Source organism: Crocodylus porosus, unplaced genomic scaffold (genome assembly GCF_001723895.1).
Source record: "Crocodylus porosus isolate Cpor-Errol unplaced genomic scaffold, CroPor_comp1, whole genome shotgun sequence".
Lineage (NCBI taxonomy): Eukaryota > Metazoa > Chordata > Crocodylia > Crocodylidae > Crocodylus > Crocodylus porosus.
The window spans coordinates 30,080,909-30,105,854 of NW_017728914.1; the positions used below are offsets into that span (position 1 = coordinate 30,080,909).

General features: G+C 45.1%; 1 protein-coding gene across 2 annotated transcripts in view; it reads right to left on the minus strand.

The window, feature by feature from the left end:
• Nucleotides 1-24,946, minus strand: part of TRPC7 (transient receptor potential cation channel subfamily C member 7) — a 119,192-nt gene that overhangs the window by 13,904 nt on the left and 80,342 nt on the right. For both annotated transcript variants that reach the window (XM_019535132.1, XM_019535131.1), the window contains exons 5-7: nt 23,589-23,822; nt 17,968-18,232; nt 4,285-4,480 (exon numbers count right to left, since the gene is read on the minus strand). In XM_019535132.1, the coding sequence (XP_019390677.1) occupies nt 4,285-4,480; nt 17,968-18,232; nt 23,589-23,822 (695 nt within the window). The remainder of the gene's footprint in view (nt 1-4,284; nt 4,481-17,967; nt 18,233-23,588; nt 23,823-24,946) is intronic.

Genomic DNA, 24,946 nt, shown 5'->3' on the forward strand with positions numbered 1-24,946 from the left:
TCACTCAGGGGCCAGCTCAATACACAGTTGCAGGCTAATGTAACCAGTTGATTGCCATCAATTAGCACCTACAAAACCACAGACTGAGGAGAGGAAAGAATCAATACAGACAATCAACTGCCCCAGACACAGACAGTCAGTTGCACGAGCACCCATGACATGAGGTTTGCCTATCAGCAGCTAGGGGTGCGGGGCCCCAGAAGCCAGAACACCCCTGCACCTATCTTCTTGGCATCTGGCAGGCTTCATGGCTGCAGCAGGGGCCACCACCCCTGCAGCTGTCACCCCACTGCGCCTTAACACGCACGATGTCACCCATGTCACAAGTCTTGCTTGTCTGCAGCTCGAGGTGCAGTTCCCCCCAAACCCCTGCACTTATCTCCTTGAAACTTGGCAGACTTTGTGGCCGTCATCCCTGCAGTTTTCCCCTCCCTGTGGTGTAACCCACAGAAGAGACATGAGTTTGGCTTTCAAGAATTTGGGGTACACTTACCCCCAAACCTCCGCACTGATCTTCTTGAAACTTGGCAGGCTTCATGCTCTCAACATAAGCTACCAGTCCTGCAAGTTTCATCCAAGTCAGACAAAAACCAACAAAGTTATAGATATTTTGTTGATTCCCCATTATACCCTATGGTAGGATCTCCGAGGCGCATCCAAAGCTGTGGAGCTGCTTCAGCCAGACTGAAGCAGAAACCCGGTCTGGAGCTCCGGGTCGGATCGCTGCCATCCAAAACGGCTGATCTGAAGCCAGACTGGATAGCTGCCGACTCGCACAGGCCTATTGCTTATGTCTATATTGTTATGTACATATTGTGCACTTAAATAATATTCTTCTGGAGTGTGGGGAGTTTTTTAGTGGGGCTTCAAGGGGGAAAGTGAAGTGGGGCATATGTGGGACCATAGGAGACAGAGGCCAACAGCCAGTGGCAACGCAGTGACAGAGGAAGAAGACGGCCACAGTCTGAGCTTCTGAGCCAAGTGAATGATGAAGTCAGGCAGCTGCTTTCTCCTGGGCTGCTTCTCAGCAGCACAGCTGATGGAAGGAAGGAGAAGCCACTGGGTCCAGCACCCCTGACAGGTCTGCCTTAGTGCAGCAGAGGAAGCCGAGAAGGAACCAACTTATCCTCTATGTCCACCTGCAGCAGCGGGTCCTGCTCAGGGTGTAGCGCAGGGGTGGGCAATTATTTCGGGCGGAGGCTTGCTTACTGAGTTTTGGCAAGCCATTGAGGGCTGTATGACAGGCAGCCAAGGGAAGATGAATATTAATTTTCTAAACTTTTTAGGGGTCCTGCAGACCAGATAGAATGGCCTAGTAGGCTGTATCTGGCTTGTGGGCCATGTTTTGCCCACCCCGGTGTAGCGGGAGGTATTCATACTATGTACCCAGCCTTCTTCTTGATGATGATGTTTGCCAAAAAAAGGGGGAAGGCCCCTGTGCCCGGTGCCTTAGACAGGCCTATTGCCATCTCTCAGAGAGAGCTCAGGGAAACTAAATATAAATATTGGATAACTATCCTTCCTACCAGGCCTCATGGATTTTTTTCCAGTTAAATGAGATGCTGTTTGAAAACCTCCCAAGCTCCTCAGAACACCTTTGGAGCTGGCAGGATTCAAACAGAGCACTTGGGCAACCCTGCCAGGGTGAGCATGAAACTGAGTGACCTTCTGAATCGAATGTCACCTTCCTTCTAGGTTGGCTAATGGGCAAGTTGTGGGAGGTGCCAATTAAGAAAGAGGTTGGAGAGATCAGCTAGACTCAACAGTTAATGTGTCTGCAGTTTCCTTGCAGGAATGTCTGTGAAAAAAAAAAAGAGGAGAGTGGCCAAAAAATGAAAGAAAAGAAAGGACTGTACTACGGGGAAACAGCATTTAGAGAGCAGGTTGTGACGGCAATGAGAAGAACAGGTGAATAGTTGAGTGTGGTAGATTTTCCAGGCTGTTATTTCTTCCCTATTGTATCACTCCCATAGGGCAATGGGGGACCTAGTTATAGACATGTTGGGACTACCCTTACATATCTTATATATGTCACATTTTGGATTCATTTGACCCTAACAACTGCTGTACCGGGTCTTCTGAAAAGGAGCTTGCTGTGGTCAGCCTATAGGTGCTGTGTTCTGTTTCTCTTTGCATATTGGAAGCATGGCTACAGCCACCTTGTTGATAACTTCGATGCAACCCAAAAAAGGCATGTTGTGCGGATTCAGAATGCCAAGAGATGGCAGGAATTCTGGTAAAAAATGTAGGATGTGAAATACCTCTGTCCTTTTCCATTCAGGACCATGGTCCTCTTTCTCTGGATGGCAAGGACATCTTCAGTAAATGAAGCACCCATAAAACACGTTCCATATTTTGAGCTTGGCCAAATACATGGGTACATTTTCAGTACCAAGCAACAAAGAAGCAATCTTGACATTACCATTTAATAATGACTCATGCTTCAAATTAAGTACAGAGATATTTGATGCCTAAGTACCTATCGTTTGATTCACTAAAAATTCCCAAATAGCAGCTTAGGCTTCTCATGTTTTCCAGTAAATGAAAGCTATAATAGCCTATACCAGCTGATTCCTTTTTTGGTCCTAATGATATTCCTTGTCCTGTACCATTATATTTTGGTTCAGATCTCTCACATACCATATAAATACATCTGTTTTTCAGTAAAGATGATATCCCCTTATTAGATTGTCAAAGAGAGGCAAGACATCAAGAATTTCCTGAGGGCAAATGCAAGGTTAGTGCAGTCTGTATGAATCTGAACGGTATTTATAACTGTATTTAGTTCTTCTATGCTCAGGACCTCATAGCAGGATCATTTGCTGGGCAAGAGAGGATGATCTTGCAGCTTTTCTACAGCTGTTTTCATTGTGGTATATAAAGCAGACAGTAATATCAATGGGAAAAAGACTTTTGCCAATACATCTGTGCCATGGTAACATGAATAATTCATGCTCTCTCATCAGTGTATAGCTCTGATGAAACCACTACGTTGGCAGAAAAGGGCCTGTTACAAATGGAGGCATTGAGCCTAATTCTCCCCTCCTTTACAGCAGTGCATTTCTGTTGGCTTGAATGGAGCTACGCTGACTTTGGCCGTTCGGCTTTTGGAGTTGGTTCTGATTGGTGATGTTGGAGCTGTTTCTGATAAAACCTTGGTTCTTATCTTTTTTAATGAGATACTGATAATATACTGATTAAAATGCTCCTCTTATCTGACAGCTAGCATGATTTTCTTGATGGGGCCATCTGCATGCAGGGCAAAGGGTACAAAAGTAAGGTAGCTCTGACATTTCAACCTAATTGCAGCATACACAGGAATCCATGTAATATTTTCACTGCTGTGCATAAGTACTCAAGCATTACACCAAGGAAATATATACAGCCCTGGCCTTTTGCATATTTGGGTTCTGAGGGAAGATTAGAGCAGCTAATTAATACAGATTCAACTATAGTAACTTGACATTCATGAAACTGGGACAAAAAAGAGAGGAATCAGCACTGACAAGTGCCCAGGCATTAATCATTCTTCTTGTTTTATTAATCTGAACAAAAATCTGTTTTTCTCTATTTTTATCCAAATAAGCAAATCCAGTCTGCTAATATGAACAAGACTGGGCAGAGTTGGTTGAAAACCACAAATAAATGTCTTCCAATAGTGATCTAGATATAAATATAGATATAGGTTTTAATAATTATTGTGCTCATGCCCCTTTTGTGTCCACTTTTTGTCACCATAAACACAACTGTGTTTCGCTGGCACAAATGTTCACGGAAAATGAATGTCAAGATTGCGCACCTATCTTTTGTGAATATAACTTTAATTTTAAATTGGCACAGAAGAGTATAGGAAGAAGATAGGCCTGTGCACTCAGCCAGCCAGAAACAAGTTAAAAATGCCATGTGATCAATCTGACTAATCACAATTAACCAACAGACGCTTTGAAGGCAATAGTCCAAGAAGTGCTTATGACCAACAGAGAGAATTAAAAAAAAATTGTGAACTACCTTTAATAATGTACAAATCTAAGAAAATTGTCATCCAGTCACAGATGTTCAACCAATAAAAGGAAATTGAATTCCTTATTTAAATAAGTCACTGTGAATAATTTGCTTACCTCTAATACCAGGTGAGAGATTTTTTGGTTGCCACATAATTTTAAAAGCAATAGCCTTCTGTTATACTCTGACATTTTACACGCTGGACCCTTCCACTTCCTGATTTTTATAACAGTGCAGTCAATTAAAACTATATATAGAGAGTAATCAAATTGCTTATCTTACCTCAATTTCCTGATAGGAGTTGTTGATCATGGCTATTAACATATTAAGCAGCACCACCACCATGGTAACGTTATAAACTCCATAGAGAACATATCCAATATTTTCAATAAACTTATGATCGTACTTCAGCACCACTGATATCACTTCAGACAAGCCAAATATTGACCAGAATAAGGTTTTAAAACTTTCTTCTACCCTAAAAATAAAGCAAACAATCATTTCACAGCACTGTCTCCAGATCAGCAAGGCTCAGTGTTAATAATGAAAGTGGCACTTTGCCAGTATAAATAGGATATCTCCATGTAGTCATTGCCCATCATTATTCATCACTCTGTGGACTGCCAACTCATATTTCCTGAACTGATAAAGATATATAACTTCCTAACAAAACTATGCAATGATAAGACCTCTTCATCTGCCCCATCTGTTTTTCTCCTTCCTATTCCCTATGGCTGTAGGCTGTAACAAGTGCTCCCCATCCATGAAGGAGGTTGGAAACTCCCTAGATGACCAGAGAGAAATGAACCATCTAAAATTTGAGAACTTGCATGGAAGGGCTTATGCACAATAGTTACCCATTTACATTCTCCCCAAAGCAGGTGGGCATAGGATGCCTAGGAAAGGGAAAGGAATGGGTAGGCAGATGCTTGATTAGAAACGCCCTGTTTCTGGTTGGCTTCCCAGGGTTCAAAGAATGGCAAGAAATGTGGTGGGAAGAGTTTAGAGGCAAAAGATCACTCGGGGTGGTAAGGTAGGCTCAGATGGACTTGTTGTAATGATCGGTTTGGGGCTTACTGATTACAAGTGGACCAGAAAGATGCTTTGGAAAGGAAGATGTGAAGGAGAGGGGGAACACATGGACTAAAATGGTGTAGGGAGAGGAGGAATTGTGAGGAGGAGATGGGAGATGTCAGCTGGAGACAAAGCTGAAGTGCCAAAGGGGTAAGGAGAACATGCCTGGATCCAAAGGAAGAGGGGATGACGAGAAGAGGCCCAGGTCTTCACGCCCTGTGGTGCTTATAAGGGAGGTTGGCAACATGTTTCCGATTGGTACTGTGGCCTAGTCCTGACAAGTCCATTGATAAGGTAGCTAGGAGAGACTTACCACAAGTTGCCCTAAGGAAACAGTAAATTTGTACATGAGCTTTGTCTGCTGTCAGTCCCACCCTTTATAGCAGCACGAGGCATTACTTTCTAGTATCTGAAGCACAATGAAGAGCCACTGGACAGTGATTACACTACCTACAGCAGCAGCGACTGGGCATTATCTCTACCATAACCTATTTTACCAGCTTCTCTCATTCGCATACACAAGTAAGGTACTTACGCACTTTATGTGCGACATTGCCTGTGGGTACAACTCCACTGGCTTCACTCTGCACCAGCAATGATTTTGTCTCTGGAAGCTGTTACACAGCAGTCAGCGCTTCAGTCGGAGGGCCTTGCTTTTTCTGTTCTGCTGCCATGTTACTCAAAGAGGTCATGTCGCTTGCCAATACACATCAGTCACTCTTTTCCTTTACATTGTATATCCACCCTAGGAATGATGTCATCAGACGGATTGACTTCAGGTACCCGTGGGACGGAGTTTCCGGGCTCAGACAACTGTTGCTATCACGTCATTTTGAGCTAGCAGGAGACAGCACTTTTCCCTTTGGCAGCTATTTCCCCTTGTTTAAATACTCCCACTTTTGTTCTTTGCATCGAGCTACAATGAATAGTAACTGCCATTCATAGGCCCAAGTACTTAAACGATACAGGTGAATGTATAGTCCATTAAATATTGTACTTTCCACTTAAATAACATTTATAAATCTTAAATCATTGGCTTTGAGGCCCATCATCCAAGTCACTTATCAGGCTAATAAAAGGCTGTAACCACCAACCTTGATCCCTACAGCACCCTACTATTAACCTTCTCTTTTAATTTGGAAAGGCTCCATTTGTTTTCTCCCCTCCAGGCATTTTTTAATACAACGTGTCAACTCTGCTCCTTTCCCCCCCACGTCTGTTCTGGATTGCTGCCATGTTCTCTCTGAAAATTTAATTACTAGCTGCCCACGGCCCTGGCAGCACAGGTGCTTTGCAAAGCAGAGATTTCCTTTCCCAAGGTGAAAACAGACCAACTTATTCCAGCTGTGCATTTCATGGTCTCAAGTTGCAGCAAGGGAAGTTTAGGTTAGATATTAGGAAAAACTTTCTCACTAGGAGGGTAGTCAGTCAAACCCTGGAACAGGTTACCCAGAGTGGTGGTGGTATCTCCATCCTTGGAGGTTTTTAAGACCTGGCTAGACAAAGCCTCGCCTGGGATGATCTAGTTGGGGCTGGTCCTGCCTTGAGCAGGGGGTTGGACTAGATGTGACCTCCTGAGGTCCCTTCAACCCTCGTTGTCTAGGATTCTGTGAATATTCTACCACTAAATTGATCACAAGGTCTGAATAACATCCCTGTTTCTCAGGAAGCCCATTGCCTCTCTGCATAGTGTGGACATTGCACAGTTCCTTACCACAAGCTAAGGGGAACATGATTTTTGTTACAATTTTGGGCACACATCACTAGAAAAAGGGACTTGGGGCCAGGCTTTGAAAGTTTCTGAGGCTCAGCTCTGTTGATCCAATGTCACATTTTCATTGAAAGTGGATTTCACTTTGGTTGCCTCCTTGCCCCTCGAGTCACCTGCTAAACCCCTTCTCGTTTTGGATGCTGCACCTCATGGCTGGTTCTGGGATGAAAGAAACAGAACTGATGTCGAGGATGTTATTTGAATCTCCTGTTTTAAACCTCTGGGTGGAACAGAAGCCAGTGGATGCAAGAAGGGCCTGTGCTATCTTGGACCTACCTAAAGAAGGGAAACAGTTCGCTGTGCTGCGATGAGGAAAGCCAGTTGGCTGAATAATATTTTGGACAGCTGGAAGAAACAATGCAACCTGGAGAGCTGTTTCCAGAGAGCACTGGAGTGCAAGCAATTCCTTTATGAAACGGGGAGGAAGGGATGCTGATGCTAGTTGGGAGACTCAGGTCTGGCGTCTGGTTCTGCCACTGGTTTTCTCCATGACCTGAGCAGTGCCTGAGGAGGTCCAGCGTTCTCCCCCCGTGCAATCCTTACCCTCTGAAATCCCTGGGAGTTAGCACTTAGAAGCTGTTAAAAAATCCTCCTCTGCACCAAAGTACATCTTTATGCCCTTAAATAGCTTTAAAAATCCAGTCCTTACTTTTCCACCTGTAGGAAGTACCTACTTCCCTATGTCCGGGGGACACTGTGAGGATAAATACATTCAAGATGTGAGAAAACCAGATCCTGTGGCATAATGCCCTGATCGTCAAGGTCTTTAGTTGAAATTAGTTGGTATGAGGTGAATAAATAGCTTAAAGCATCTGGGCCATAGCGAATGCTGAGAGAATGACATTTAAAGTTGTAATTATTCAAAAGTTATGTCCTGTGGCTCTGTTGTAAGAAAGCAAGATTATTTTGCATCGGTCACCGAAAGGCTAAAAACAAACTCTGGAGGGACTACTCCTGGAAGAGTTGTAATCCCGTATCCAGATGAAAGCATGGTTAAACTGTGAGCCTCCCTATCGATTGATTGGGGATGTCAATATCCAGCAGTGAATGTAGCTCCAGGACCCTGCCTTCTCATGAGGCAGGGAAGTGTTTTACCCATTTTACAGATGAATAAAGAACCAAAACACCATGTAGTTTATCCAGGCTGGCACAGTGAAGATTGGAGGAAAGAGGATCTGAAACCTGGATGATGCCATCTCCTGGTACGGCTCCCTCACTACTCCCTGTCTCCTTTGTTACAAAGGATTTGAATGCACAGGAGACATTTAGTCCCCGCTCAGTACACACATCATTCCCATAAGACAATTTGATGCTTTTGCAGTGAACGCCTAAAGAACGTGTGAGATAATATAGCTGCATATTGACTTCTTCTCAATCGGAAGAGATCATCACGCAGCCCTGACTTCATGGGAATCGCTCCTCTATTATTTCTCTGCTGATGATCATAGATGACGATGCCTTCAAATTGAGCTTTCTCCACAAACTGGGTGCACTTAACACTTCCAAAATAGCATGTAATAAATAATATATAAAAAGGAATACTTAAAGAAAGCCAAAAAAACCCAAATCTCCAAATAATTTCGTAGATTTCATAGACATCAGGGCTGGAAGGGACCTCGGGAGATCATCGAGTCCAGCCCCCTGCCCAAAGGGCAGGAAGTCAGCTGGGGTCATAGGATCCCAGCAAGATGAGCATCCAATTTGCTCTTGAAGGTGTTCAATGTAGGTGCTTGAACCACCTCCGCTGGCAGACTGTTCCAGACTGTTCCTAATGATGAAAGTGAAGGATGTCATGTACTTTTTAGGTAGAGGAAAAAATCCTCACAGACGCCGTAGACTTCAACCTGATTTGTGATGCAGAAGGCAGGGCAAATGTTGTCAGTCTTGCTTCCAGTTCAATTTTATTTGTACAGCATGTTCTTCATGATGGGCTTTTTCAAGAGTTGAGTTTTGTACACAGCAGAACACAAACAGATAAATACAATGAAGGACTGTTGCCACTGTCATGGAAGTTGCATGCTTTCCAGCGAGCTTTCTTTCTGCATTGCTAGATGTCAGTTAGCTGAACAAAGCCAGTATTTAGCTGTCTAAAATTAATTTGCAGCAAGATGCACTTTGTTTCTTCTGCAAAAGGCATATGTAAATTCAAGTGACAAGAGCATGCTTTGCACGCTACCTCGGGTTCATAAATCAGTGATATACTAAGTTCCTCACACTGCCATAACACATGAGATTTGGAAAGCACAGGTAGTCAGTAAGTCACACTGACTATTCACTAACCGGTCTGAGCCTAGCTAAGAAAACTATTCAGAGTCAACCATGTTTGGACAAATTGAACCTCTTTTTCTGCTTACAGATTGCCCCTGGAAAGCTCTGATTATTCTCAAATGCTTCCAGCCTTTAGCACTATTCACCAAGAAATGTCCCTGAATAGTTGTTTATCTGTTAGGATTTCCTTGTGGGTAACCAGTATTCATTGTGTAATGATCCAGGCTGAAGGCAATGCCTATTCGAGGTGGATACAAAGTCATGCAATCCTTTTTTTGTGTTGTGAGTGGGTGAGGAATCTCTTTAAATCAGTTTCCAGTGCAAGCGTTTGCATTTTCAAATTCCAGGACTTTTTCCTGTACATTTTTATTATATTTGTTACAATCATATTCATAGATGCCCCAGCCAGGAAATGCATTCAGTAGAATTTTTGCAAAAAAACCCAAAAAAGCAATCACAAATGAGTTATGATTGCAGCAAAAGGTAATTCACTTGTTTCTTCTCCTGGGTGAATTTTCACAGGAATTGTTTGAAATATTTGCTTGCTGTAATAATTAGTTCCTCCTCCGCTTCATGAGTTAGCTGGTGCCGCTTGCGATTTCCTGAGACACCTGAACAAAACCCACTGGCAGTTCAGGGTGTTATAGGAGGAAATGTTTTTATGATGTGCAGCTGTCTTGATACTTGTACACAAGAACATACGAAGAGGCATACCGGTTCAGACCAGTGGTCCATCTAGCCCAGTATTTTTGGCCTTTTGGCTAAGACCAAGTGTACCGTCCTCTGCATGATGTTACTTGAACCCACAAATCTACAGCAGCGTGGCTTCCTTGTGTGGTGGGACCTTTGTATCTCCTTCCCTCCATAGGCACTGTGCTTTTATCTTCCCTATCCCCCACCTTAACCCACCTCTGGGCTAAGTAGGCTACACTATCTCTGTAATGTAGTTGTGTCCTCCCCACGCCCCCTCCCCATACCTATAGCCACTCTTGTGTGGGTTTGACATATCCCCTTCCACCCCTTCAACTTCATAACTTCCTTTTAACATGCACTAATAAACAAAATCTGTCTCCAACAGTGGTAGAAATGCGATAGAGGCAGAGTACTGAACCAGATATTTCTAGAGTGTTCTATCCCCTATTCAGTATTTCCCCTGGTATCTACCATTTTTCAGGGTGGCTGGGATCTGGAACCAACTTCCGAGGGAAGTGGTGCTTACTCCTACCCTGGGGGTCTTCAAAAGAAGGCTAGATACCCCTTGCCGGGGTTGTTTGACCCCAGTCTCCTTTCCTGCCCGTGGCAAGGGGTCGGACTTGATGATCTGCTCAGGTCCCTTCCAACCCAACCAACCAGGAGACTATGAGAGATGCCACAGGAAACATCTCCAACCATTCTGTTCAATAGCCTTTAATATATCTATCATCCATGAATTTATCCAGTCCCTTTTGGAACCTGGCTATGCTATCTGTCCCCATCACCTCCTGTGACAATGAGTTCCATAAGTTAACTACGCTTTGGGCAGATCTACATGAGATGCTTAACTTTGCATTAGCATCGTTTACTGGGAAGTAAGCATATGCATCTACACACGCACATGCATACTTCGAGCAAACCTCTCTAATACCAAGTACATTTTCTACCTGCCAGTGCAAGTGGCTAATTTACTTAGCATTAGTAATGGCACTGCACCGCTCATGTAGACACCTGACCGGGACCAATATCTGATGACGGGGGGAGGGGGGTGCAGGAGCAATGTTTGCTTCCAGTCAGTTGGGAGTTAGCTCCCTGTCTGCAGCCAGGGCAGGCTCTGCCACAGGAGCCCAGGTGGGGTCTATGCCCCCTGCCCTGGCAGCAGAGAGCTCCATGCCCCTGCCCCCAGATTGTGAGTGGGCTGGGAGATAAGGGTCTGCAAGCCCAAGCCCCATGACTGCCTAAGAAATCAGCATCTCCCAGGAGTGTCTCTGTGATGGCAGAACTCAGGATGAGAGATCAGCAGCAGCCCCATGGTTGCAGAGCTGGTGCTGGGAGCTCCCCGCTGGCAGGGGCTGGGAAACTTGTTCCCTGCCCAACTCTGCAAGCACAGAGCTGGGCAGGGGGTGAGGGGAAGCTCCCCAGCCTGTTCCTCCCACCCCTCCAGCTCTGAAATCATGAAGCTGCATGGGGAACAAGTTCCCCAGCACCTGTCCTGTGTGTCTGGGGGCAATGTCTCCTTGCTCCAATTGTGGAGCAGGGGATGGCAGCTCCCTGCAAGGGGACAATTCCCTGCCCAGCCTGGAGCTGGCTGAGACCTGCCCCTGAGCAGCACAGTTCACAGCCAACCCCAGGCTGTATAGGGAAGCGTGTCAAGCTTGGAGGTGGCTGCAGACTGTCCTGTTTTGGGCAGTCCCCACCAAGCTCTGGGCTCCACATACAGACTTCCCCGTACAGCCCAGGACTGGCTGGGAACTGTCTCGGTCAGGAGCAGGTCCCAGCCCCATGCCCTGATTGAGTGATTGAGGCACAGGGCTTGGAAAGAGCTGCAGGGGTGGGGTAGGTCCCAGCCCCCTGTCTTGATCTACTGGTGGGGCACCTAGCAACGAACTAACTGCTAGCTACCCCATGGTGGATCAGGGCAGGGGACTGGGACTTGCCCCTCCCCTGCAGCTTTTTCTAAGCCCCATGCCTCTGCTGAGGGAGCCAGGGCCAGGAGCTCTATGCTGCCAGGGCAGGGAAACACTGTCCCTGCCCCAACAGCAGGCATCCCTCCGGAGCCAGGAGGCAGCTGTCTCCTGGCCTAGCGCTCCCTGCCAGTCCTTGGGCTAGCACCCGGGGGGACCTGGGGCTCCCACAGGTGGCAGCAGGGACCCATTGCAGGGCTGCACGGAACTGGAAGCAAATTTTCTCCCTAATCTCTGTATATGTAGACACCTACCCCAAAACCCTTACTCCACATTATTTTACTGCACAGTAAATCTAGCCTGGAGTAAATGCACGTGTAAACATGCCCAGTGTGTAAAAAAGTACACAGATACTGTAGATTTACTATATTGATTAAGGTTCTGAGGTTTCAGTTCAAGAAGAGCACAAGATGGACCTGATCTGTTCTCTGTGTGTGTGTGTGTGTGTATATATATATATATATATATATATATATATGTATTACTAGGAAAGGGCACAGCCTCTGGGCACCTTGATATTGATTCCTACAAAGAACAGCAAAGTCAAAGTGTGGACTGTCTATTGTTGCATATTTGGACCAGAGTGACTATTTCTAACCCCAGTAATTGCAAGGTGACAGGGTCGCTGATCCTGCAATCTGTGGGGCACCTTAACTGGCATGAAGCCTCATTAACTTCAGCATGAGGCTTATCCATATGAGATTCCAGCTCTTGGAACGGATCATAGTCTGGGATTGAGGCCAAATGTTCCAACTCACTACTTCTAATGGCTTGATCTGCTCTTCAGGCAGCCTCCACCCATACTCTGCTGTCAGGACACTTGGTAGCAACATAACAGACTGCTGTCTCATGTCACTAGCTGGAGAATTTTACATCCTAATTTAACTGTTGACCTTTCTTCTAATTTTGTACATGATTTGTGTTCATCCAGTAGGCCATTACTAACAACACAAACTCCTTACAGTCCCTTGAAGGTACATAATTATTGTTCAGAGTATTCAAAAGATTTGAGCGGAGGAAAGAAGAGCCTTTTAATTCCTCTTTAAAAGGGCATCTCCCTATCACCGACAAATCCCAGGTACAGCCTCATCTTTCAACCCTTATTCACAGGTAATCCTACCGCACCTCTAGGAAGTTATCACCATTTCAGTCCAAGCTGTTTCCCATTTACTTCAAGTGAGACTAGCAGGCATAAAGGGAACCTGATCATTAACTAAGCTCTTCAGTAAATTGCTTCACGATAGCACTGCATCAGAGAATGTCAAAAATTCATTAGCCAACTCTTTTGGAAACATGCGCCAATGGAATACCATAACTGATGGCTATGATCCCCGAAAGGGAGGGAGGTATTCACTCAGCTGTTGATTAACTCCTGTGCTTCAAGGGCATATTCTTCTATTCAAACGATAAGTGAGTCGCTCCCTGTGTCTTCAATTCTCTCTTACCTTGTTATGGAAAACAGATCAATGTAATTGCATTTTGTCCCTGTAAACCCCTCCATTAAAATGTATCCTGAGGTGGCAGAGGAACGCTATGAGGCACATTTTCCTTGATTAGAAAATTTTAAATCAACTTTATAAAGCACATGTTATACTAGATGCTAAAGTAATAGCATTGGCTCCTACGTGTTGGGGGAGAAACAGTCACTCAGATAAGACAGATATTAGACTGGGAAGGTCAGTTCCTCGTAGCAGGGCTAACAGCAGAGCCTATTTCCCACTGTGGAATGGGTTACATGAATGACACATCAAAATGCCAGTTCCTGCCTACTCTGTCTTATGTTGATGCTGTAGTATCAACTCACTTAACCCTTAAATGCCATGGTAGGGGTTGGCTTAGATTAGATCCATAAGGGGGAAATTGTTATATAATATGGCTCATACTCTTCTCTGTCTTGCATCAGAAAGGAGGTTGTGGATCTATTGTTTAATTCCTCTCCTGTGCAGGGGGGAAGCTGCAGTGTCCTTAATTTTTACCCAGGTAGCTTTATTTATTTCATTTTTTTTCCCTATCAAGGGTTGACCAGAACATCTGCCCCCTGCTAGCCTGGGGCATAGGACCCCCCCATCACCCCGTGCATGCCCAGAATCCACAAACGCATTTCCACAACCTACTGACTCCAGAGGTGAATTCCTTGCTGTATTGAAGTCAGTAGCAAAACTCTGGCTGATATCAGAATTGCCATTCATGGACCTTTCACAGAGGAGCCAGGAAATAATACTCCTTTGGGAGGCTGGTGGCCTCCCGAGTGAAACAGCACAATATATTTGATTACAGCTGAACCACAGCACAGGTACAGCAGCGGAGGGTTAATAGCAGCACAACTCCTAAGGGATCCATGCTGATGCATACGCAGAGAGATGTGTGGAAAGGTCAGTTCCCATTCTGCCCTGGGCCTCAAGTGCAAAATATGTCCTTGAGGTTTCTAGTGTGCACCTCAAACTGCTTCTGCAAGCTCCACACTCTTCTGTTTGAACAAAGGCATTCATCTGAAACTCAACGTCTTCATTGCTCTGGGGTTTTCCTAACCCTTCCTGCTATTTTAGATGTGAAAGGGGCTATGGGTGGTCCAGATCTATTACAGACCAGCGTGCAGGAGTACGGGTGGGTTGTCCCATACCTAGTCTGATGGCAGCAAATGTGAATTTAGCCTGCATGCCTAATCGTCATATCGATTTTTTAATTCTGAGGTCCCGTTTCTCAGGTATAGTCCAATTGTTCAGTCTTTGCAGATAGGGTGGAGCCCCTTGAATATTCTCCAGTGGTAATTTTTCCTGCCATTCAACAAGTACAGTATTTAATTAAAGGTTTGTGGCAGAATGCAAGCAACACACACCCAACATCAAGAAGCGCAGACAATCTCCACCTTTTCATGGATTTTGTTGATTTATTGGATCGTCACTAGAGGGAGATCAAGAGATGCTTAGTCTCCAGCTTTCCTTGCATGTTATAGCCTTCAGTGTGTGCTCTGTTAAGAAAACCACGTTCTTGACTGAAGGAATGCAATTCCTGCTCCTACCCCTGTGCTATTTCTGCTTCTCTCTGAACGATTTATTATGTTGAGTTTTGGGGATTGTTTTTCTTTCTTTTTGGAGAAATTCCTCAGTAACACTTCCTAAATATTTGTCTCTGAATATGCAATGCCTGGCAGAGCAGCTGCATTCAGCTGTGGCATTTCAGCTGCATGAGTAATTGAACTTCCCCCTTGTTGTACCTACACTTCGGCGCAAGTAGCTTACAGTCTAGGAACATAAATTAGGGCTGTGAGAAGCTTTGGCAGCTGATCGGATTCAGAGGAGATTCAGCTTGATTCAGCAGCTGAGTCTCCAAATCCGAATCGAATCAGGAGACCAATTAAAAGGTCAGAATCAAAGCAGAAGCCTCTGAATCAGTTTGGAAAAGATTCGGCCATAGATTAAACAGGCAGCAGTCCTCACCACTCTGAACAAAGCTGCCTCCAGCTGGTAAGTCTGTTGTGGTGAGCACAGGGGGGGAGGGAAGGTGGGGCAGATCAATGTTCCCACAGCGAGGGACGGATTGGGGCTGGGGCTGGGACAAGCTGTCCAGCCGGGGTGGGGGACGGTGTGGGACTTGGGGATGGGGTGGAGAGGCGCGGGATGCAGGCATGGCAGCACTGGGAGCAGGGGCTATGTCCTGCTGCCACTTGCCCAGCCAGAGAAGGAGGGCAAGGGCACAAAACAGCCATGGCTTGCTCCAGGCAGAAGGGGGCAAGCAGCAGCAGGGCATAGCCCCTACTCCCAGTGCTGTCATGCCCGCATCCTGTGCCCCCCACCCTGGCTGGGCTATGCCCTGCTGCCACTTGCCCCCTTCTGCCCAGAGCAAGCTGGGCCTGTACTGTGCCTCCTCCCCACCCCGTCTGGATAAGTGGCAGCAGGGCATAGCCCCCACTCCTAGTGCTGCCACACCTGCATCCTGTGCCCCCCACCCCCTTCTCCAAGTTCGGTGCCCTCCCACCACCCTCCCCCACGCCCCAGCTGGGCAAGTGGCAGAAGGGCAGAGCCCCCACTCCCAGTGCTGCTGTACCTGCATCCTGTGCCCCCCACCCCCTTCTCCAAGTTCGGTGCCCTCCCACCACCCTCTCTGAGTCCTGTGCCCTCCCCCCTCCACTGGGCAGCTTGTTTCAGCCCCAGCTCTAATCCCTCCCTCCCTCTGGGGGCATTGATCTGCCCTCCCACACCCCTGCCCTCCCCGCTCCACCCACCACAACAGGCTTACCAGCTGGAGGCAGCTGTGTCCAGTGTGGTGAGGACTGCTGCCTGTTTAGTCTGTGGCCTAAACTCTGAAGCGGTGCCGCATCTTTGGATCCAATTTGGCTGAATCAAATCAGGACAGTGATTTGAATCTCCGAATCAAATCACCGTCCCTCCAAATCAGCCAAATCCAAATCCGAAGCAAATATTTGCCACGTCATACATGCCTAACAAAATCATATACTTAACCTGCTCTGTTCTCTTTTTTTTAAAGTGATTTATAAGAGGGTTCCCCACTGCTATTTTCAGAGATAACATTATGAAAATTTTTGTTTCATGTTCACTCATCCCATAAAAAGCCCTTTCTTGCTTGTTCTTTTTTTACTATTTTCCTCCAGAAAAAAGAATTTCTAACTTACCAGGCTTCTGTCCCTGTTGATTCCACATTCTCCAGAAGACTTGGGATCTAACATCAAAATGGGAGACCGCAAGCTTTCTAATCAAAGATTCAACATTACCTTCCCATTCATAATTTCATAGTTGTTGGGGGCTGGAAAGGACCTTACAGATCATTGGATCCAGCCCCTTTGCACTCGGACAGGAAAGACTGCTGGGATCTTATGATCTGAGCAAGATGGATGTCAAGACACTTTTTGAAGCTTGCCAGGGTGGGTGGCTTTTGAGGCAGCCTGTTCTAAAACCTCGGTACTCGACTTATAAAGACATTTTCCCTTATGTCTGGCCTGCAGTGATCCTCGCTCAGCTTCTGCCCATTATTTCTTGTCCTTCCCTGGTGGACCTTGGTGAATAGATGCTCCCCCAAACCCTGATGCACACCCCTGATATACTTATAGGCTGTCACCAAGTCCCCTCTGAGTCTTCTCTTCTCCAGGCTGAACAGTCCCAAGTCTTTCAGATTCTCCTGGTATGACCTGGTCTCTAGGCCTCTAATCATGTGTGTGGCCCTCCTTTGGATTCTCTCGAGCTTCTCCACATCTTTCCTGAAGTGCGGCACCCAGAAGTGGACACAGTACTCCAGGTGCAGTCTCACCAAGGCCAAGTAGAGAGGGAGGATGACATCCTTAGTCTTGCTCAAGATGCCTTGGTAGATGCATGCCAGTGTTTGATTAGCTCTGCCAGCTACAGCATCACATTGGTGGCTCATGTTCATTTTGTTGCCAATCATGACACCCAGGTCTCATTCAGTTGTTGTGCTGGCAAGCCATTCAATGCAAGCTAGAGATAATATGACTGAGGCAAGGAGGTTTGATGCCTACAGAGTATTCTGGGACATCTCTGACCCAAGGAAAATCCAAAGCATGTAAAACTGGAGGCAGTTGGCAGATACTGAGCTCTCACCATGAACTTGTGAGCCAGAAAAGGCCTTGCAGTGCATTGAATGAGATCAAAGATAGCAGAATGCTTACTGAAAAAGAGAAGAATGACTGAGTGACTAGGCTGCTCTGACAAGAGGCAAGAGGGACCCCAAAAATCAGGATGAGAAGCAGCTGCTCAGGAAGGGAGAATGAAGGTGGCTGAGTCCACAGGAGGGATGGTGAGTGATGACATGGAACTGGAAGAGATGATGGAGGGAGAATCTGTTGGGTATGGTCAGGGCATGCTTCATCCTGCCTCAGGGGGACAAACTAGGTGATCTCTTAAGGTCCCTTCTAGCCCTACTTTTCTGTGATACTAAGAGAGACTTCTGGAAGAGCACTTAGCCTGAGGATAGCTAAGCATTAAACCGTAATGCCTATTAAACCATGCAGAATTTTTTAGCCAAGCATGTCTTTTTGTCTTTGATGGGCTCGTGCAATGAGAAACCTCTACGCTGCTTCGAATAATTGAATGTATGTTTCAGCTATAAAGACTAAACTGCATTGGTCACATAAAGGCATGCAAAGTTACCCAGGAGGCAGCCTAGAAAGGAATGTTGTTATGCCTCAGACAATACTCACTGTAGTCGTCTTTCCTAGGTACTCACGTTGTAAACGCTGGGTTATATTTTGCACCAAGATAGTAAGAGTAAAGGTTGAACATTCCGATCATGAAGGCAACAAACACCATGATGAAGATGACCATGAACTTGAAGATATCCTTCACGGTCCTTCCCAAAGAGATCTGAAGGGGGCCAAAGCTTTCGTTCGCTGGAAGAATGTAAGCAATGCGGGAGAAGCTGAGTACTACGGCTATTGCATATAGTCCTTCTGATATGATCTGAGGATCCGAGGGAAGCCACTTGTTCCTGGCTAAAACAATACATGTGCATAAAGTGTTAGTAATGGGAAGAGCTTGGGAAAGAAATCTGTAACATAAATCACCTGTGATATAGATTCTGGGTCTTGGTTGTGACCAGGACTGGAAGGAGAAGTATAATGTCCTAGTAGCTGTGGGTTTCACAATGCTTTTCCAAAATGGGTAGGAATTATTAGCCGCATTTGGAGAAGCAGAGGCACAGGAAGGTTACTTATGATTTGCCCACGGCCACATAGCAACTCACCGACAGAGACAGGAACAGAACCCCTGCTCCCTTACTTCCTGGCCGTGGCCTTATTGGCTATATTTGCTTCAGTTACAGTTGCAGATCATAAAAGTTGTGTCATGGTGCAATTTCAAATGCAAACAGGAAGAAGGTAATTGCTAATTTGGGATTGTTTGCTTTGAATGAAGGGCACCACAAAAACATGAAAAGAAACTCACTGGAATTCAGCCCAACCATTAGACCACAGAGGTTTGGATTTATTCCTGTAAAAAAAAAATGGAGCCTCCATACCACTTGATCTCTCCAGCTTGTGTTAACTGCTCCAACTGAAAACAATTCTGAGAAATGTGTTCTCTTGCTTCTGTTCTTGATGTTCTTCCTGGTATTATCTATATGCACGTCATCTATCTACTCTACCCAAAAGTTGATTTCCCTCTTGTTACTATCGTATCTAGGTGCTTTTGCATGAATTGAGATTCAAAATGGAAAAAGGGGATGGGGATTCTGACTCAGAAGTGACATAAATACATATCTAATGGCATGGCAGTAAATTAAAGTATTATTAGCGTGAACCTAGACTGTTTGAAAAGTAGCAGACTGGAAGGTATCTTGAACGGAAGGCTGCCACAATGCCAGTTTAATGGCATGTTTATGCCTTACCAATCTAGGAAGAAAACTAGTTTTCAGATCTCTTTGCTATTCATTCTGTATCAGTTCCCAATAAATTGTTTCCCTCTTGGCCAAGCAATTGAAATAAAAGCAGCTGACTTTTAATACAATGACATGACTCTGGAATGAAGAACGAGTAGAGTAAAATTCTGGCTCCACTGAAGTCAAGTGAGAATTTTTGCAATTCACTATTTCACTCATAGTCTATAAATAGAAAAAGCAAAAGGAAACAAAACCCCAACCTAACCATGCCAAAGCAAGCAGCTTTCCTTATGGGGACAATATTCAGTATGCTTTGATTTTCTGCTATTCATTTGCTTGGTATAATAGGCTTCAAAAAGAATGTAACACCTTTGGTTTCCCTGATAAACCCAGTGGATTTTAATATCTTGCTCTTTTCTGAAGTTAAATGATCATATAATTATTTCTAAGTTTGTTCATTTTCATTTGTTTTGACAGGGGCTACACTTGAAAATGGGTATGGCTAGAGTGCTACACTGAATTTTATGAAGCGGCCTAAAACAAAATGGCAAGAAAAATCAATTTATAAAGGTTGCGCTGTAAACTGCCGGGCAGCAAATAAAACCCAAACTCCATCAGCAAGCACTGCAGTTCAATACGTAATGACAACTTTTCCAGTTTCTTTAATTACTTAAAAAAACCTATTTTTTGTCATCTGAATAAGTTACAGCTTTTGTCACAATAGAAAAAGAAAATGTATCTTCAGGTATCAAAATGCTTTTAATTATCTTGCATTATATTTCTAATTTCATTATGTATGGGGTTTGCTTAATTTATGCTCGTTTTTTCTGCTGCAAATTAAATTTCCAGAAGCCTGGGAAAAACATTGCCTTGCTTACGAGCTTTTAGGAAAAAATGTAATCCATCAGCAAATGAACACTTTGTTATTTGCAGTTTTTAAAATATAAATAGTCCTTCCCAGGTGCAATGAGAAAATACAAGTGGATTGATATCAGCCACATTTTCTGGGATCCCTCCGTCCCCGCTTCCCAAGACTTCCTGTCCTACAGGTTCTTCCTAACGTTAGAAACGACATGGATTTATAAATGACAATGTTCTTCCACATGAGGGCACTCCATACCATATAACCAAAAGCAAATATTTTCCATAGTCCAGAAGCAAACCGGAAGGAAGACACAACACAACACAACAGATTCAGGCCTCACCATTATTTTTTGTCCAGTGAGTAAGAGAAGCAGTTGCCACATATTGTATCCAAAAACATTCTTATTTGTGAATATTATGACTGCACACATTGAAGCTCAGTTGGCGTCTAGCAAATCGCTCCAGGAACTATCCTGACTTACACCCACTGAGTCCAACCAGAAATGAGGACCCAAGTCTTCCAAGTAGCTCAGCGCAGCAGGTGTTTGCAGACCACGTCTAACCACAGAAGCAGGCTCTGTACAAAATGCAGTTGCAGCTGCTGTTTTGTCTTAAAACACAAGTACAGGAAGAGATGGTTGCGATGGCGTCACTGCCACCCACGTTTCACGTAAAAGCCTAATGATGAGAGCGCTCACCCAGGAAGTGGAAGATTCAAATTCAGTTCCTTCCTCAGCCAGGAGAGTTCAAACCCACATCTTTCAGGAGATTGCCCCAACCACCAGGCTATTCTGGATGGAGAAGCACTCCTGACCTTCCTCACTGATGGCTGTGGCAATATAGAGCAAGAGGGTTCATTGGGCAGAGAGAGTGAAAGGAAGCAAACCCTCTGGATTTGCAATCCTGGGAGTCTCACTGGGCAGAAGGAAACCTCAGTTCTAGTCCCTTTCCCAGGACTAGTTATGCATTTTGCATCACACAACCATTCAGATCCTCAGTGGGGAACTGAACATTTCCTCTGTCCTGACTCCTCCTATGACGCATGCCCTAACCACTAGCCTATAGAGACTGCCTTTTGTTTCAATTCTGGCCCAGTGAGTCTTGAACTATTTTCTGAACTCAGTTATAGCTTCAGGAGGAAGGGAGGAGGGTACTGCTCACTTGGATTAACTTGTAGCCAGGTGGGCAGAGCGTTCTCCTGGGAGGTGTGGGTTTGAAACCTCTCAGCTGATCTCAGGTTTCCCTCTTCCTGTGCGATTGCTCCTGTATCACCAGGACAAACATTCTTATGGAAAAAAAGAATAATGATTTCTGTAGAAAAATATGTAGGCACCCAATTTAAGGAGTGAACTCTGGGTTACGGATGGAAGCATTATCACACAAGGTTGATTGAGACGCCCACCGCCAAACTGGATTTCCAACCCCTGTGCCCAACATTTTCGATTGGCTAGCTTAGCCAGTTTTCTGCTCAGTGTGTTGGCTGTTGAGATTCCCATTCTGAATCTTAGGGCCCCCTCGACACATTACAGGTATTGTGCAATTAACTGGTTAATTGCACAATTAACTAAAACCAGCTACATGTGTGAAGTTGCTATCATGCCATACAATGCTCCAACCAGCTATGGTTAGACCTAAAAAATGTGTACTACCTTTATAATGGGTTGGTATCCAGCTTTAATTTGCACAAGTAGCAGTGTCTTCCTAGTGGCTGGGAGCCCGGTCAGCTGCCTGGGCTCCCGACCCCAGGGCTGAACCATGTGCAGCCAGGGTTGGGAGTCCCAAAACATGTGGCATGACAGGAGGCTTAACTGTGTGGATTGCATATTGGATCCCATGGCGCCTTTACCTGCACATGTACAGGGGCCCCTAGGTGTCTATAGGGAGTCTAGGTATCTAATTAGGACTCTGGATTTCATCTTACAGATCAGATACTTATATCTTTTATTGGATCTAGCCCTTTTGTGGGTACCAATCATTTTTAGATGTCACTGGGTGCATCTACATATGAGCTTTACTGTTGAGTTGACTACTTAGCTTCGCAGTTACGTGTCACCATCTACGTGTGTGCCCGTTTTAGGGCGTAGCAAATTAATTAACTCTGCCATAGCATAGTACTGTCCAGGATGGTACTATTCTACAGCAGAGTAATTTACTCCAGCACAGTGCACGTGTAGATGGTAACAGTGTCTAGCTGTGGCACAAGAGTGAGAAAGTGTGGGGGGGCTGCCTGCCAGCTAGCCCCACACTATAGCACCCTTGTGTACCCGCCAGACCCTCCACTATCCACCACCACCCGGAGCCTGGGGTTGATCCCCTGGGCTCCCTGCCAGCCGGGGGATGCTCCACCCTGGCTCTAAGTACTGCAGTCACGGGCACGTGTGCAGACACTGCACCAGGAGCAGCTGACTCCGGCGTGAACTGCTCCAGAATTTATTGCGCTGCACTAACTGCACATGTAGATGCACCCACTGAGTGTCGGTCTGAGAAAACTGTGGTTCTAGAATTGTTTCTGCTTATCATCTATCAATGAATGCAACAAGCTACTGCAGAAATCAGTAGTCATCCTCAATACACAATATAACAAAAAGCAGCTTCTCAAGCACGGAAATAGTGGACCGTTGTAAGAACCTGATGCTTTTGAAGATGAACAAAGGAAGCTGACACAAGATTTGTAGTTTTTTCCACTTCTCTTAGTTCCCCTTCTGTATTTTTTTGTTTTCCTTAGGAAGGGGCTATGTAGCTCAAAGTCATTAGGTGGCATGCTGGCAGGATACATCTAATCTAATTGCTCAGTGTACCAAGGGTGGGCAAAATGCTGCCCGGGGGCCAGATGCAGCCCGCCAGGCCATTATGTCCGGCCCACAGGGCCCCTAAAAATTTTAGAAAATTAATATTAATCTGCCCTGGGTTGCCTATCATGCAGCCCTCGATGGCTTTCTGAAACTCAGTAAGCAGCCCTCTGACCAAAATAATTGCCCGCCCCGGCTGTAGACTATGATACAAAAGACAAAGGCTTACCCAGACCCCACAAAAAATCAAAGGTGCATGAAGTCGTGGCAACAAACACTCAGCTGTAGACAAATTAGATATTAGATTTACTAAAAATAATTAGGAATGTCATTTCATAGTTGCTTTTCTCAAGAGGTGGTTTCTTCTTTAATACTGATAGCCCAGTCCTCCCATGTTTTCACATGCCAAACCCCGACAATTTCACAGAAGTCCATCAACCTCACCAGACCACATTGCTTCTAGATGATACATTTAGTAGCCTTGCATCTCTTTTACTTTGAGGGAACAGAACGAATTCTTCTATCTTGTCTTTAAAATATAACTGTCCCCTTCTGGTTTTAAGATTAGTTGTTGCCTTGTCAACATGCGATTGGGCTGAGTCTGGCCTCAGTACATGTTCAGAGACTGAGCGAGGCTTAGATCTCCATTCCTTTTTAGCATGAGGTAGCTGTTTACCAACATGGCTGTAACGGGTAGATCTGAGGAGAATAATCCGCTTTAATCTGAGAAAGCTTCGAGAAGGTTAAAAAGGGAAGCTGGTGCTTTCCGCATGTTACCCTTAAAGAACATGGAGCATTAAAGAGCAAAAAACATCTTACCATAAGTAAAGTAAGCAACTTCAGGGGGAAGGGTGACATTATTGAGGTCATCATCCGGAACGTACTGATCTACGTATTGTTGTGCTTCGGTGGCTTTGAGAAAAGCCATGAACCTTGCAGTAAATGATGCCACAAAGATGGAGAGCATTCCGAAATCCAGCAGGTTCCAAAGATGCAGGACATACTCCCGAGGCCCTTCTTCCCAGATTTCTTTGCATTCTGACCATATCATCCCTGGGGAAAATAGATGTTAACACAGGATATTTGGACATCAGATGTTCGTAATATTGTCTGTGTGTTTGCTTTAGGAGAAGTGCGGCTGGAAATGGAGTGTGATCAGGGTGGAGGCACTCATAAGAACCTCAAACAATAATCTTTAAATCCTGTTTGCTGACTCCAAATTAATCCAATAGTGTCAAGGCAATTATTTTTGGCCATAAGCCAGTTGTAGAAAGGTAAACCTACTCTGAAAAATACACAGTCTGGTGCCTTACAGACCCCTTTGTCCATATAGGGTAGACTTTTCAAAAGGTCTTAACCTAAGTTGGCTCCATTCACTTAATAGTGAAATGGCACCTAATTTCAATGGAGGCAGACTTAAGAAGACCTCTCAGCACGTCTGAATATTATACCTGTAGCAAACCCATTGAAATAAGACAACTGTTTTTGGAACAGTTATGAAATTCCAAACCATTTCTATGATGAACCCAAAGCCACCCTTTTGGATGGTTTTCAAATGTTCCCTTTATAATCCTCTCTTATACTCATCTAGGAAAGCGGGCATGCATGCGCACACACACACACACACACACACACACACACACACACACATTTTGGTGATTTCAGCACACCTAGATTCCATTTGGGAAATGGAAGCAGAATCTGCCCTAATAATGCATGAAAGTTATATTTAGAATTTGTGGTATAATCAGAATCAAGAAGTGCCAGACAGATTGCAATGGAGTCTGTTCCTTTTTTCTGCTAAATTGTGTATACTAAAAAAGTTTGAATAACTTCTACACATTTGAGCACTTATCCATCACTTCCACAAGTACAGGTGACTTGCAGGTGGATTGGGGACACAGCGGGCATGTTTACATGTGTGCATTTACTGGGCAGTAACCCAAATTACTGCGCAGTACTGGTGCCTGTCTGCATGTGCACACCCATCCTGCACAGTAAACATGGCGACTCACACCAACTTGAGTGTAAATTTGATACCTGTGTAAACTAGGCTTGTCAGGGGAGGGGGAAGATGAGGGCGGAGGAGACGATGAACTACCAGGCCCAGCAACAGCCAGCGAGCCCAGACCAATGGTCAAAAGGGAGAAACAGGTAAGTGATGGGGGACAGGGCAT